The following is a 16,651-nucleotide window of genomic DNA, read 5'->3' as shown; positions in this document are numbered from 1 at the left end:
ATGAAAAATAACAGCCTCCCTGTGTAAGCCTTCTCGCCTACAAGAAACATATCAAGCACTCCATTCCTAAAACCCTGCCTTTGTATTTCATCGAAATAATTCCCAATTTTTATTTAAATATTTGTCCATACATGATAATTATTATATAAATAAAACATTTAAAACTGAACTAAATACATACAGTCGACTCTCGATAATTTGACACTCGTTGATTTGAATCTCTCAATAATTTGATTTTTTTTTCCGGTCCCTTGAAAAATACTCGATAAATTGAATAAAATCAATGATAATTGGTCCCTTCGGTAATTTGAAGTTGAAAAAGTATTATCTTGCTCGCCAACATGCGATAATTTGAAATCCGGTCTTCCCTACTCTCTATAATATGAAGCGTTTATCATGCACGTACCTGTCGTTTGTTTACATACATGCACAGACTTGTCTTGATAAAAAATTGTGAATAAGTGTTATAATAATTGTTAATACATAATAAGAATATAGAAATAAAAAGTAACAAATTTTGATCAAATTCTTATTTCCTTCAGTCGCCCCTCCCCCTCGTGGTTATTCAAACACTTGTTATTTTGAACTATTGATAATTTGAAATTTATCTCTGGTCCCTTGAGTTTTAAATTATCGAGAGTCGACTGTATATTGTTTTTGTACGTGGCGTGCCAGCGATCAGCAGTGCTCTCTCTACTCTTGACATGTCAAAAAACCCAGTCTTTCGAAACTTGAATGACTTTTTTCTCACTAATATAACACTTACAGGATAATATTAGTGCACTAAAATCAGTGCACTAATATTATCCTGTAAGTGAGTCTATCAAGCACATATGGTATTTTTTATGAACAATTATTTTGTTTAACATAGTAAATAATAACATTAAAATCAATCATTCTTGGACGTCCGTCAGTCTGTGTATATGGATCCATGTATGTGGCAGAGAAATTGGTCGAAAAATTTATCGTACCAGAATACTTTTTTTCTTATTATATAAAGTTATACCCTGGGCTTATTCCTAGTTAATATTAGCGTTCTAAGGGTGAGATCTATAGTCCGCACTTGGACTTTGCTCAGACTTACCTTACGAAAAACTTTGCTTAGTGTACACTAAGGTTAAACTATGATTTCGTATTTATAGACATTTTAACGGTTAGATTAAGCTAAGCCCAAGCTAAGACAGCAAATGTCAAAATACAAATTGATGTTTCATTTCATGCAATACTTTGTTTATTATCCTTTAAAAAAGTAAACAATAACAAATATTTAAACATCTAAAACGGTACACATATATCTTCAATTTATTGTTATTTATGTATTTATTTATTTTATTATTGCAATAACTAGAAATTTACGAGTAACCTTTAGAAAATGTATTTAAAGATGGCAATAATTTTGTTACGTAGAACGGATCGCATTGTTTTGGCAACAGCAACAGAGAACTTGTATCAACAATTCAAAAGTTTCAACCGCTTTTTCACTTCTCTGTTTCTGTTTGTTTGAGCATATAAATATTTATTAAAACAACGACTGGCTTTGTGACTTGGACCTGTACCGATCCCGTATACCTACTTAAGACCTACGCTTTCCTGAAGGACTGTGACGTTTTGTGTTTTGGCTTTGATACGAATTTTCAATATCGAAAGTGACAATGGAGAATATAGAGAGAGTTCTAACTTCAATAGAAAACATTGAAACGTTAGGAACTGCAGCCGATATGAATCCCCGTATGCCTAAGCTATATGTTCGGAACGAATACAACCAAAATCCTTTCGAGCTGTACAGTGAGAATGAATTTAAAAGAAGGTACCGTTTTTTTAAACACACGGTACTAAATGTGATCCTGCCACTGATAATTACAAACTTACAACCTTTTAATAACAGAGGATTGCCAATTCTACCGCAATTGCAAATACTTATTGCATTAAGGTTTTATGCAACTGGATGTTTTCAGGTAATATTGTGGTCATAAATATGTATTGTTTTTCGATTTGATATAGACAGTACTTTCAGATTGTCAGTCCAGTGGGCCAGAATGCGTCCCATGCTATTTTTGCTTGTTCTAGGTCACTATCGGACAAATTGTTATTGCCAGTTCACCTTACAGACAGCTATATTGGTATCCTTTGTTTTCTGACGGATCACCTCATTTCTAATTTGATCCTTCAGAGAAATACCAAGCATAGCTCTCCCCATTGCTCGCTTAACCAGTGTCAGTGATGTTTCTTCACCATGCATCATCATTGGCAGGACACACTGGTTGAAGACATTTGTCTTCTGACTTTCAGAAGCATAACATATATGTAACTAATAATTATTCCTTGAAATTACAGATGGTGTGTGGTGATTTGAACAGCATAAGCCAATCTTCAGTGTGCTTAATTGTAAATAAAGTTTCCGCAGAGTTGAGTAAATTACTTCCTAGATTTGTGAATTTTCCAAGAAATATGACCACAGTCAAAAGGAAGTTTGAAGAATTAGGAAAATCTAATACGCACCATGGCCTAAATAATATAATCGGAGCTATTGACTGTACCCACATTAAAATTAATAGACCCAGAGGTATCACCCACTCTGAAGCATACAGGAATAGAAAAGGGTATTTTTCTGTAAATGTGCAAGCTATAATAGGGCCTGATCTCGAAATATTTGATATAGTGACTAGGTGGCCTGGAAGTTCACACGACAGCAGGATATTTAGAAACAGCCAGGCGTATGCAAGACTGGTAAATGGTGAACTAGAAGGAGTTTTAGTAGGTGACAGCGGCTATCCAGCACTGAACTTCATGTTAACACCACTTTTGAATCCACAAACAAGAGCTGACAATAATTATAATTATTCTCAATTGAGAACTAGGAATATTGTTGAAAGGTTTTTCGGAGTGTGGAAAAAGAAATTTCCATGTTTGCAGAGAGGACTACGATCAAAATTGACAAATACCAGCAACATAATTATAGCTTGTGCTGTATTACATAATATAGGTATACAGAGAGGGGATGTTTATGACGATGGTGATCTTACTGATCAAACACCAGAAGTCGAACAACACAGAAACAATGAAAGATCTACTACAGGTCTAGCATTCCGGCAATCTGTGATTGCACAATTTAACTAGGTTGGTTTGGTAATAAAGAAAATTAAAACAAAAATTGTTTCATTTTAATCATTTATTTTCAGATTCTTTTTTAAACTGTAAAATTTCTAGTTCTAATTTATATTTATGTCGAAGAAATTCGATTTCTAACTGATTTTTTAGTTTCATGTGTTCCACTTCTATCTCAAATTTTTTTTTGTTGTTGTCTAACTCTTGCCACAGCAATTTTTTTTTAATATCCTCAAATGAAGTTTTATTTTTTCTGATCGCTGATGGTGTAGCTGATAGCTGAGAGGGTTCACTTTTAGTGGTGACCTCAACACTGGTTTCCGTTAACCCAGCTTCATCAGTCCAGTCCTGGCTTGTTCCCGGCTGAATTACAGATTCAAGTGTGGCCTCTATACTGGACACTCTTGCCCTCTTTGGTCTCCAGCTTTCACCGTCGTTGTCATAACCAGTACCAGCTATAAAAGTAAACAGTCAAATAAGTTATCATATAGGTATGTCTTTTATTGGTTAGAATAAGATAACATGCAGGTCAACTAATATACCTGTCCAGAAGTCTGGTAGGGGTGAGAACAGAGTGTTGTCACATACTTTGGGAGAGGCCTATGTTTAGCAGTGGATGTGAGTTGGTTGAAAATGATGAGGAATTATATCTTTGGGAAATGATCTTACCTTCTACTGTAGTTAATGTGTCACAGTCTATTGGCACATCTATTGATGGTATTATTTGTGGCATGACTGCAATCACTTGAGTGTCCATTGGCCCCATTTCAGGCGGTGCTGGTCCTCCTCCTGTCCTCTTCCTTTGGGCTTCAAGGGTTTTGGCATCCCTAGCTTTTGCCTTCATATTTTGCCACATCTTTTTTAATTGTTTAGAATCAGCCTAAAATCGAAAAAAAATTGTACTGAAATATAAAAGTTCATATGACAAACATGAAAATTTTATCAAACCAAAATTTACCACCAAGGTTACATTAGCATTGCTTTGGCTTTGGCTCATTCTATCCTTGTACCTAACTATACTCTAGTTATATATCTATCTTTGTAATTATCGTACAGCATATTGATATTTATAGATAGTGTATGTTGGTGGATTACTTACAGTATGTGACACGTTAGAGTTATTAAATTCTATTGCTAATTCTTCCCAAGCCTCGTGTTTCTTTTTTTGGGAAACGGCGTCCGTCTTCCTGTTCTCTAGAATGCCAATCTTTGACTGAACCAACTGTACAAGCAGTTGCCTCTCATATTCCGAGTAAGGCTTCTGTTTTTTTTTATCCATTTTTTGTGAGCGAGTCCGGTCCGAGTGAGAATAGCCGTGGTCAGTCGTTTAAGCAGGTACAAAATCCGTTGAGCAAGCAAGGTCGTCAGGTAATAAAAGGTAGAAGATTCAGGTAATCGAAAATAACGGTCAACGGATGTGAAGCGATTAGCGAGAGACGAAGTTGGTTTGCTTATATTATGTAGTTTGAATTTTGTTGTCAACATATGCCAGTGCTGCCAGATGACAGATACGATATCACACCAGTTATTTATAAGATCTCTCAAAAATGGGGTTGAACACTTATATAAATAATGTAAATAAACAACAATAGATACCATAATAATGTGTAATTATTTTATTTCTTGCATTTCATAGGTATTTATCAAGATCATTTAAAATTTCTTTGAATTCAAATTCTATTTTTCCCAAAGTCTATGGAACTCTGATACCAAATGGCAACACCGTTCATTAAAAACCGACAAAAATAAAAAGTCCAGTAAAAGATATGATGGTAGAGCAAATTTTAGGCCATTATTTTTGTTAGGCTTATAGTCAAAGTTTTTGGTAAGTCGTCGATTTCGTGGACTTGAGATTAAGCTAAGCCAACACTAGGGAGGGATTCGCAGTTTGCTCTATAAATACCGACTGTGTCTTAGCTCGATAGTTAAGTCAGAGTAAAGTCCAAGTGCGGACTATAGATCTCACCCTTAGGGTGAGATCTATAGTGCGCACTTGGACTTTGCTCAGACTTTACTTACGAAAAACACTAAGGTTAAACTATGACTAACTAGCGTTTACATGTTTCAACTAAAGTACTATCCTAAAGCACTCTCCTAAACACTAAGATAATGTAAATCGGCCTTTACGCAGTATTGGAGATGCTTCTGAGATGTAGTTACACATTTCACTCACACACTCACATGCACCCACACACTTACTCATTCACTAACATGCACCCACACACTCACTCATGCACCCTGTGTGCATGTTGAAAAAACATATATAGTTAAGAAAAGATGTAATTAAATGATATATTTTTATGAAATATACTATGTATTAAGTTATGGAAGAGCTGGGAATCCGAACACAGGTATTTCTTCATTTAAAAGGTTTCCCAAATCTTACACATTATAATGAATTGTTGTCAACTGAATAAACACATTTTTATTTATTTATTTTTTCTAACAAATGACAATTAATACAAATAAATGTTAATAATACTAATAGTTTAGTTTTTTATAAATGTATATAAGGTTTATTAAAATAATTTATATTTTTATACCATAGTATTAGTGAACACATATTTTTAGACATACAATATAAAAAAGTAATAAAATTGCCAGGGCAATAAAATATATAGAATTAAACAAATTTTTTTTTTTTTATATTAACCAAAAAATATTATTTCCACCGCCCATGGAGACTCACGCTGCCATAAGGCTCACAAGTGCGTTGCCAGAATTGGTATAATGTAGATTAATGTGTTCAGACGGTTATTTCTTTTTGTGTCTTAATAAAGTAATTAACTTTATATTTATTTTGTTCAACTTATCTATAACACGACATTCATTGACTGTTACGCAGAACGAAGTTCGCCGGGTCAGCTAGTAAAATGTCTACGAAACATTTTACGTAATCCGCGCACGCTACTGTGTTAAATATGTTTATTAATTGTAACATATAATATAAACTTTGGCTAGCAATTTAGACTACCTACTATCTTGGCTACAATTTTTATACAAACATTTTTCAACCTGTTTTGTTGTTTGTGTTGTCAAAAAATTGTTCGCGAGAAGGCGTAACACAATTAGAGTTACATTCTTATTACTAATATGAGTTCCTTCTTCTTTCTCTTTCTTTCTTTCTGATTCGGGAGAAGCACAGCAGTCAGGAACCCGGTACGTCATACAGATATTTTTGCGCTATTCATTTATTATTTTCATACCAACTCGAAACATTCATTGTTAATATATCAAACTCGTTAAAGATTATATAAATTGCTAAGACACGATAGCGGATATATAAATACAAATCCATCCGTTATTTAAATACAGTACAGTATGAAAATTCAATCACATATAGAGTATTACCATAGTACTTCACTGTAGCGATAAACATAAAGATAATAGGATTAGCAGGGCTTTGAGTACTCACGATAAGCTGACTAAATACAATGAGAAATATGAATACAATTCAGCCTACAATGCACTAATGCAGTGTACCAGAACGTAGGACTCACGCCTGACAGGGGGGCAATTTGATTGTTGAGGGGGGCTATTCGAAAATGTATTAAAATTATTTGGAATTTGAATTACATTTTAGTTTTTCATTATAAGTTTTAACAATATATATACTCAGTGTGTCTTTTTTATTGGGGGGCATAATAATTTTAGAAAGACTAAGGTGGGGCACGCCACAAAAAAGGTTGGGAAACAATGCATTAATGCGTGGCTGGTGCTTTATTTTATTGAAAAAAAGCATGCCAATATTCAACAATCTTATGAGAATCGAATATGAATAAAATAAGTTTTGTTATGACTTATAGGCAAACAGCAATTACGGAGAAAAAAATCAATTCAATAATTATAAAAACTAAAGGAAATGTGATTTCAAAGTATGATAGCAACTGTGAAGAATTATATGTATAATACAAAATCTTAATACTTTATATAGTTTAATACGTGCAAGTTTTAAGCGGGAATTCATTGAACTAATTTATAAAGAATCTGATATAAGTATCTTAGAAGGAAAACGATAACGTGAATACTTGGTTGTTGGATGAAACAGAGCGCGTTCAGTCTTCCTTCTTGCTTTACGTCATTTCAGCTTCTTGAACGTGTGCCACAAGTTACCTTTATTTATTAATTTACAGCTTATGTATGCCAAGGTTCACATTAAAATAATTATAGAATTAAGTTATTTTATTTTCTAAGTACAGTTTTAAGTTGTAGTATAATACCCCATTTAATCATAGGTTACTTAGTATATTTATTTACCATGTATACAAAAAGATACAGAAATTTGAAAGACTCATGTAGCTAAGACAGAAAAACTATTGTATGAAAATTTTAGAATCTTGCTCGTAATAATGACACAATTTTAAGTACTTTATAGGTTATGTTCTTTTATCAAAAAAAAATTAATCTAGATAACTCAGGCTTTCTTATTGACTTAATCAATCAAAATGTAAGCAAGCGTAAAGTAAAATCGACTCGATTCTTATCTTCTAAGTGAATTTTCTTGATACCTATCAGTTTTAAGTAAAGTATTTTATAGAGGTCTACACCAGTTTTACTTAACTTAACAGTGAAAGTCAAAAACGTATTGAATTTTAATATACACGAGTCATAGTTCTAACGCTTACTTAAGTTTAATATATAAAAAGCATATAGGCGCGTTCATTGCTTTTTCGCAATGCGAAAGCTTTTAGCGGCCCTGGTGCGGCGGATGCGGATAGCTCAAAGATTTTGGAAATGATAGCCAACAGGTTGGACTGCTCCATCAGTACTGTTGTAAGATTTCCGCAGAGTTGTTAGTGGATGGACTGTATCGTATGACAAATAAACATATTATTATATGACCAGTGTTGCCATCGGCAGCCTTTTCATCAATAGAAGAAATAACAGGTCACATCCAAGTTAAAAGACAACATGTGACAACCCTAAACGTTCTACGATACTTCCCTGATCCTTCCTTTGTGTATTGCCAGATGCGTCATGCATCGCAATAACTATCAAAACGTTCAACCATATACTTGATCCCTCAGCAATTTGAATGGTTATATATAGAAGTATGAGCAAACGCATTCGAATTTGTAGTTTAGTAAGTATGCTAATTTTAATATAATTTAACAAACCTTTTTCGGTCTGACATTCATAATAAAACATTTATTGTTAAATGTCAAGTCAACTGTCATCTGCGCTTTATTTTATATTCTGTGCATTCCAAGAGGCGGGTATAAATGTCGAACTGAGTTTATTTTATAATCATTTTTTACCTAAGCTACCCGGCATGTAATAATTGGCAAGTGCGGTAAAATGACGAATTGTGGTTCTACTTAACACATGCCGGCTTCTACTCGATGTTTAGATTTGCCATAATATGGCATATTATATATTATATAATATTAAATAATATGTCTTGTTCATAATATTATGAGCAAGACATTTATTTATTATTTTTTGTAAAAACATCACATACATTTTCTATAGTACGAGCTAAGTATCATACATAACAATAATCTATATATATAAAAGAAAGTCGTGTTTGTTACAACACTTATAACTCGAGATCGGCTGGACCGATGTTAGTTATGTCTTTTTTGATGGATTTTTCTCCACTCCGAATAGCAGAATAAGTAATAAAATATCGGATAAGTTATCGAATAACAATAAATATATAAATTAATTTTACGAATGCACACGGCATGTGGTGACATTTGTTGACAAAACTACGCATCATTTTACGTCGAATTCGTGTCACTTCAAGAAATTCCGAACTTGAGGTAAATGAGGAGATGCATAACCAGGCTTTGATCTTGATCGAAAATATGTGTTACCTCATCAAAAAATGTTGTAAAGTAGAAAGTGCTTTAACATGCAGTATCGCAATATTGGCGATAGAGAGAAGAGGCCTAATGTGTAAAACTGCCATTCTTCTTTTGCAATGGCAAGCAATAAAACATTTCTCTATTTGCAAAAAAAGTTATCACCTTAATGGAATCCTAAAATAAGTTTAACTAAAGTAACAACGATATTATTATTAAGGCGGAACGAAGTTAGCCGGGTCAGCTAGTTATTATATAAATTTTACACAAAAATATTACAATTCCAAATTTAGCTTTTACATTTTTTTTATAGAACAGGTGGCACCTGATGTTAAGTGATACTGCCGCCCATGAATACTCTCAATGCCAGAGGGCTCGCGAGTGCGTTGCCGGCCTTTTAAGAATTGGTACGCTCTTACTATTAATTATTACTTAACAATGCGGATTAGGTACCAGATACGCGCTTAACAACGTTTTTTTAATTGAACCGCCCACTATCGAATTTTACTAAATTTGCGCATTTAATGAAAAACCCAATAATTCACAGGGCTTTGAACGCACGAACTCACAGATGATGAATATTATAACGACAAAAGATTGCTTCCATTAATCTTCGCTAAGCCTTCCTCAAAACGGCACTATGTTCCTTGCAACCCGAAATTGAAGAACAGCCAGGCTATTCTGTAATAGCGTCGACTAATAAATACAGACTCAATACTGTAGTCTTACGATTTTGTCCATTTAATTAGAAAAATATAAAACAGTGATGTTTTTAGTTTAACACATAATATGTTGGCTTTGTCTAATCCGAGCATACTCAAAAGTAGAATTTTTCGAAAATATACGCTAAATCTATTTAAAAATAAATAATTGCGGCTGAGTTGCCTTTTTAATCTATAAGTATAAATTGACAACCTGAAATGTTAGACATCCAATTTGTTCGGATTTTAGGGTAAGGCTTTCCTTCATTCCCTTTTTAATTTCAACAAGTTACGTAAATGTCATACGCGAATGTTAAAGAAATCTTTTTTTCATGTTTCTAACCCTTTATGCGTGATTGCTACAAGAATTTTAACAGGCGTTTTATTTTTGAAGTTTAATATCTAGAACTGACACATTAATTATAAGAGTCAGTTCTTTGCACGATTTAAATCATGCTTTTTTGGCAATCTTAGTATAACAGCTATTTAAATGATTTACAAAGCTTATATATAATAGACATTATTAACATATAGTTTTTCACATAAATGAACTTCAGTCGAGCGAAAAATGTAAGTTTTAATTAATCTCTTTGTATTATGTATAATTTAATTATTCTAGTACCACCGCGTGAACATAAACTATAAGCAACAACAGTGTAATGCTACTCTACAAACTATAGATAATAGAAGTAATTTCTACCCACGATCAAAATAATATTATCACAATCTCCCGAATCCTTAATTTATATGAGGTTAAAGCAAACAAAGGACGAGTATGAATAATTTGACTAACACACGAAAAGCGTATTATCATATTCTAATACTGTAGCCGCTTGGCACCTTTGAGGAATTCATTATTTTCCGTTACTCCAATATTTGACACACAAAAAATTAGGTCACCCATACGCCGATGCCACCCGGGGGATTAATATCCCAAAAAAATTATCTTTTCCCCATCTATATAAGCGAAACATACTTTACTACTTTCTCTTTATTTAAGAGCGCAATGCTTACAAAATACACTACAATGCAATAATGGCGTTTTGGTCTTAATGGGCCTCTGTTTCATTTTTATTTTAACATCATTAAACACCCTTTTAAATTTTAGTGCAATATCTGGTAGTGTTTGATATTGGTAACCTATTTTTTAAAACTAGTGTTGTCCTAATACCAACAGTCGAACCTTTATAATATTAAAATAAATAAAGTTTATTTAGCTATCAATAATTCATACCATCGTACATCCAAGCTGATATAATTAATGCAAGATTGTCCGAAAATTCTTATGAACAATAATGGCCAACTATTTAGAAACAACAACAAAAAAAGTATTAAAAACAATAGTTTTTTAAGTATTAGTAATTAGTATTGTTATTTACGTAATAGCTACTATCCACAGCCCACCAATAGTTATAATTTATATTTTGTGGCATATTCCTCATTTTCAATAAAATCACCGGAACGACGTGGCATTGATTCAATCAATTTCATACCTGATGATTCTCCGGTAATCAGGCGAAAATACTTCATTTTAATCTGGTTGCCTCTACTTGGGTCTCTCTTAGCAACACGAACGATTGGCGTATCTTCTCTGAGAGAGGTTTTTCTTGGCCGAACCTTTCTTAGAACAGTTTCAACAGTTCCATGTGTTTTATAATGATCAATTGCATTAAAAACGTTCTTAACAAAACAATTTAGATGCTCAGCTACTCTTCTGTACGCCCACTTATGATCTACTATTTTTATTTTTGCCCATTTTGAATAAAATAAATAAATATATATATATAGATAAAATTTTGAATTACCGCCAAAATAATAGAAAAAGCCAAGAAAGAAATGTAACGAGCCAGATATGGATGCTTTTATAAAATGTTTCTAATTAGGCGTCCAAGTGGCCAGTAACAGAAAATAAACTCCTACATGTCAAAACTCATTTTTGTATTTTATGCATTTAATGATTTTTTAATTCAGTGGCTATATTATTGCATAATTATTAATAATTGAATGTGTATATTTTTTACGATCATTTGTATTTTGTACTTTGAACTTTGAAGTTATACTTTCTTTATTCATTAGAAGTTTTTCTAATTATATTAGCACCACTGTATGTAGAAAACTCTAATATAATAGCAGGAATAGATTTTTTAACGAAATATAGAAGAAATGTTCATTAGTATTAGTAAAATTTCTATGTCCAATAATCCTTAATTGAAGAAGAAAATTAATATTTACCGGTATCTATTAGGCCGTTTCTCCACTGCTCCGGTCCGGCAAACGTTAATTACCGATCCGATTTAGAAACTCACAACAGTACTTACGTGCTTCTCCACTACTCCGGCATCCGGTTTTTAACGATCCGCTAACTTGCTAGATCGGAACGCTGTGTTTTATCGGTCCAAGTATATCCAAGAGGTTATAAATTATTATTCACAGGTTTATTTATAGTTTCTTGAATTTGAAAAAATCTGCATAACATGGACCAAACCAAATTATGTTACTATTTATTTATATTTTTATACCATAGTATTAGTGAACTATTTATTAAGTAGATTTTATATTTCAAGATAGACAATATAAAAAAGTAATAAACTAGCCAGGGCAATAAAATATTTAGAATTTAGAACGTTTTATTAATAAAATAAAGTAAATGGGTTTCAGTTAATATAAGTATTGCATGATAAATACACAAGTATCGATTATTGTCGGGTCGGATATAGTGGAGAAGCGCAATCCGGCCTTCCAAAATATTTCTCATGACTCATTCCGGTATCCGACGTCGGACCGGAGCAGTGGAGAAAGGGCCTTACTGTTATAGGAATCAAGTTCTAGGGGTTTCTGAAAATGACAGTTTGTGTCGACAAATTTTCATACAAATTTAGTTTTCGATTTTCTACATACACTACTGTTGAGGCATCATGACTAAATCCCCTGTTTGAAAATGTCTTAATCTGAGGAAAATGTAGATAATTTGACTATTGACTGAATTTGAGGCTGACAGCTTCGAATAAGAATTCCCCATTAGTGACAACTGACAACTGACAAATATCTGTTATGAAAACCAAAACAGCTTATGTGTTGAAATTTGAAAACATTTTACATTTAAATTAGTGTATTGTTAAAAGAAAAATGGTAGTTATATATCTGTATTGGAAATAATCTCAAAGTAGTGTTGTGTTGCAATGAATAGCCGACAGTACAAGTATAATTACACTCCGATTGTCACCGAAAATGAGTAAGTTATCAGTGCATCATTTAATGAGGCTTATGTATTTTTTGTTTTAAGTAACTTAAACTTCAGCGCCTTTATTTTTTACAATTTTTAGCATTTAGTATGATGGCCTTTCCTTACCGGGTTTTATTGGATTTTTCAACTATCATTCCCTTGTTAATATTTACCATCTACAATACTTTAAATTTCAATTATATTGACGAATTAGTATGTACCAGGAAGTGGGACCATGACTAAAAATATCTAATTTGCCTTAACAAAACTTAGGGTTACTCAATAAAACCACACAATTTAGGATTTTGCTCTTTTGATAAACAATTTCCAATAAGATCACAACAACCAACTAATTGAAATTATTTGAATGTAAATGACACCTAATTTTGTGATGTAAAAATAAAATAAATGAATATAATGTTGTCAAATACCTGAGAACAATAGTAAAAAATCTTACTTGTTGTATAGATTTATTATTTCTTTAAATATTAAAAAAAAAGTTTAATAATGAAATTCTTTAGTATATTGCATCTTTACAAAATATTCTAATTTTAATATAAACTAAAGTTAAGCACCATTCAATATAATATACTAAATTTTAATATACACAGAAGATACATTAGAAATACAAAGACAATTCATATAAATTTAATGTATAGTTAAAAAAATTATGTTGGGTATTTTTTTAGTAAGGCTCGGGAAGATATTTTTTTAATTTTATATTAATATAAAATACCTTATTATTTTAGTTGTAGTTTTTATTAACTTAGTGTCGCACTTCTTGCCTCCCCATAGTATTTTTTTCTATAATAGGGTCGCCTGGGAGAGATTGCTTGTTAGCTATATGCCTGTTGTTTTTTTAACAATTTAAGTGTTTCTTGTTCACTTAATACATCAGTATAGCAATCAAATATTTCTAAAGACTATCTAATAATTACCTTGAATCCTCTCAAAGTCATATTCATAGTTGCATTACTTACAGAATTAATTATTTTGTAAGCAGAAATGTAAACTTTTGGCTTATATTTGGGTTTTAGTTAGTATATTGTTCTGTTATTTTAATTTTAATTACCAGTTTAAAAGAATGGCGGAGAGTATCTAGCCAGCCTTACGATTCTGTAACTTACGATTTGGCATTCTGATAAACAATAAACTGCAAGCCCTCTTCTTATCGGAATGTCAAATCATAAAATGACTGCTTCACGACTGATTTGAGCGCTACCACCGCTGTAAAAACCGCTGTGTGAGTTCAAAAAGTGAGTTACAGGTTCGCAGGGCTGTTCTTGCCTACTCTATCCCCATGACTTTCGAACTGGTTATAAATGTAAATTTAGAATCAATTTAACATCTTTTCTGTTGACGTTCATAAGTGTACTTGGTTACCTATATGTATTAAATCGATATTTGTGGTGCAAAAGCGGGCTATAAGAGCGATCTGTGGGTTGTCCCCACGGGAGTCGGTCCGAAGCAAATTTAAGGAATTACATATTTTGACTCTGGCAAGTCAATACATTTATGAGAATATTTTGTATGTGCGGAAAAATATAGATATCTTTAAAAATAATAGTAGCTTCCATAATTATAGTACTCGTAATAAAGACAAAATTAGCGCACCAACCAGAAGGCTGCATAAAACGAGTAATTCTTTCCAAGGCAATTGTATACGTTTTTTCAACAAAATCCCTAGTGAGATACAAGCGTTGTCAATAAATAAATTTAAATCGTACATTAAAGTAAAACTGCTTGCTAAGGCTTATTATAATATAAATGAATATTTAAACGATCCTAGTGCTTGGATATAAGTTGCTCCAGTATGTATTATAGGTAACACGACTGAATCTCTCGGCTGCATTTCCAGACTCCGGGGCGATCGTCAACATCCACGACTGTTTTAATGTAAAGTGGGAACAAACCGTGATCCATGTGGTATCCAATTATTTCAGTATTATTATTATTTTCTTATGTAGCCAAGTCCACGTTTCAAGGATCGTCATGCTCGCTTAAATGTCATTGCTTGTGGCGGCGTCCATGCGTCGGGTTGTCTCTCTCCCTAAAATATGGCGAGGGGGCCGATGGCTGGCCATGCGTCATACTCGTGAACGGGTGCTACTTGTGGTGACTGGTCGTACTTGAATTCGTGTATGCGGTGATGTTAATTATTTCGACTATGTGTTTGCGTGTTGTTCCCACGAGAATGTAAGTGCGTGCTCCTATTTCACCATGCCTCCTGCTGATAGGGGACAAGTCTTTGTTTTTATTTATGTTATTATTATTAATTACTTAAAAAGTCATGTGGAACATGGTGTAATGGTTGCAGCTCCTTACAAACGTTGTGTAAAAAAAAAAAAAAAAAACATGGCGATTAAAAAGAGTGGCGGAGAGTTTATTGCCAGTTCTTCTCTTCCGTTCTACGCCCTTGATTTGAGAACTGGCAGTAAATGTAAAATTAGAAGCATTAATATTTATTTCTTTAATGACGAATCACAAGTGTACATTGTGTTACCTACGTGAATAAATGATTTTTGAATTTGAATTTTGAATATTAAGTTAGTTTGAGTTTGAGTTTAATGGTATGTCTACTTTGATAGCCAACCTAGGAAACTATATGTTAAGCCGAATTTACATTACGAAACTAGTGTTATGCATGTTGGAATGAGTTTCATGAAAATAGTTGCAGCACGTGTGAAACTACTTTAACAAAAAATAATAGTGTCGTGAAATCAACAGTATCACCAACGACATGGCTCTGTCAACATCAAAGCTTCATTTTGCGATGCAGAACGTCGTGGTACAGATGTTAATATATACAATTCGAAAAAGGTTATCTCGAAAGAAAAGACGTTGGTTTTTGATATTTTGGCGGTCATTTAGCTGCACGATGCACTCAAACACACACGTCTGCCCTGTGCAAATGCTTTCGCGACACTAGTTTCGTGTCGCGTTTTCATCGTTAAAGTAGTTGCGTGACATTAGTTTTACAAAAAATATGCGCATGGCACGAAATTTATCCAGTGTCGCGAAACCGATGCATGCATTATGAAACTGTAAATTTACACGTGAAATTGTTGATGAAATTTATGTCATAAAACTAATTCCGAGCCACTAGTTTCGTAATGTAAATTCGGCTTTAATGATTTTTTATAATCTTTTCTCATTATTTACAATTTTATTCCATAATATATTACTATTACAACCTAAGTGGCGCCTTATCGTATTGATTTTCCATTGAGTAATCGCGTCATAACTTCAAGTGGGCGAATGTTTGGCGTATTTTACTGATTCGTTCACATTGATGAAGGACTTTCTAAAAGAAATACAATCGGTAAATATTTTTTTTACGCTTTAGTGATTAAATTGTATGGATAAGAATAGCTGCTAGTAATACTTCTTTATATCTTTAACAATAGTCAGAAAGGTAACGTAAAACTTAATTTTTGTTCCAAGGAAAGTTTTGAAGTCCCCAATAGGACAGTTAAGTTTAAATTGCCCTCCAGATTATAAATTGGTATTTATGCTAACCTCTACGCCGCGCCGTGGAGGAAGTTCAAAGGTGGAGGTCCTCAAATCACACTATAAAGGCCGATTTACATTATCTTAGTGTTTAGGAGAGTGCTTTAGGATAGTACTTTAGTTGAAACAAGTAAACGCTACTTGCTTTAGTAAACGCTACGCTAAAGAACTTGCCTTTCAAGTTGTACTAAAGCACTCTCCTAAACACTAAGATAATGTAAATCGGCCTTTAAACACGACAACAGAATAGCCCAATTTGTCTCAATAATACGTATTAAATTTGGAAAAGAAATGCCACGATAAGT

At 33.0% G+C, this 16,651-nt stretch overlaps 2 protein-coding genes across 2 annotated transcripts; one reads left to right on the top strand and one right to left on the bottom strand.

Annotated features, from left to right (window-relative positions):
- The first annotated feature begins 1,286 nt into the window (after positions 1 to 1,286).
- Positions 1,287 to 3,151, top strand: LOC125056589 (putative nuclease HARBI1). The gene is made up of 2 exons (XM_047659768.1): positions 1,287 to 1,955; positions 2,335 to 3,151. The coding sequence occupies exons 1-2, from the start codon at positions 1,653 to 1,655 to the stop codon at positions 3,115 to 3,117; spliced, it is 1,086 nt and encodes a 361-aa protein (XP_047515724.1). The 5' UTR covers positions 1,287 to 1,652; the 3' UTR covers positions 3,118 to 3,151.
- On the bottom strand, positions 3,152 to 5,087 carry LOC125056590 (myb/SANT-like DNA-binding domain-containing protein 3). The gene is made up of 3 exons (XM_047659769.1): positions 4,205 to 5,087; positions 3,775 to 3,985; positions 3,152 to 3,560 (listed from the first exon to the last, which is right to left on the bottom strand). The coding sequence occupies exons 1-3, from the start codon at positions 4,382 to 4,384 to the stop codon at positions 3,166 to 3,168; spliced, it is 786 nt and encodes a 261-aa protein (XP_047515725.1). The 5' UTR covers positions 4,385 to 5,087; the 3' UTR covers positions 3,152 to 3,165.
- Between the last annotated feature and the right edge of the window lie 11,564 nt (positions 5,088 to 16,651).

The sequence above is a fragment of the Pieris napi genome, chromosome 15 (genome assembly GCF_905475465.1).
Source record: "Pieris napi chromosome 15, ilPieNapi1.2, whole genome shotgun sequence".
In the NCBI taxonomy this organism is placed as follows: Eukaryota; Metazoa; Arthropoda; class Insecta; order Lepidoptera; family Pieridae; genus Pieris; species Pieris napi.
This window is presented reverse-complemented; position numbering and strand designations above follow the sequence as displayed.

Bases quoted from the DNA above. Each gene is read 5' to 3' on its own strand.
- LOC125056589 (XM_047659768.1), top strand. From the start codon at position 1,653: ATGGAGAATATAGAGAGAGTTCTAACTTCAATAGAAAACATTGAAACG. The intron at 1,956-2,334 runs GTAATATTGTGG...TTGAAATTACAG, and splicing joins ATGCAACTGGATGTTTTCAG to ATGGTGTGTGGTGATTTGAA.
- LOC125056590 (XM_047659769.1), bottom strand. From the start codon at position 4,384: ATGGATAAAAAAAAACAGAAGCCTTACTCGGAATATGAGAGGCAACTG. The intron at 3,986-4,204 runs GTAAGTAATCCA...TTTCGATTTTAG, and splicing joins ACTCTAACGTGTCACATACT to GCTGATTCTAAACAATTAAA. The intron at 3,561-3,774 runs GTAAGATCATTT...TTACTTTTATAG, and splicing joins CACATTAACTACAGTAGAAG to CTGGTACTGGTTATGACAAC.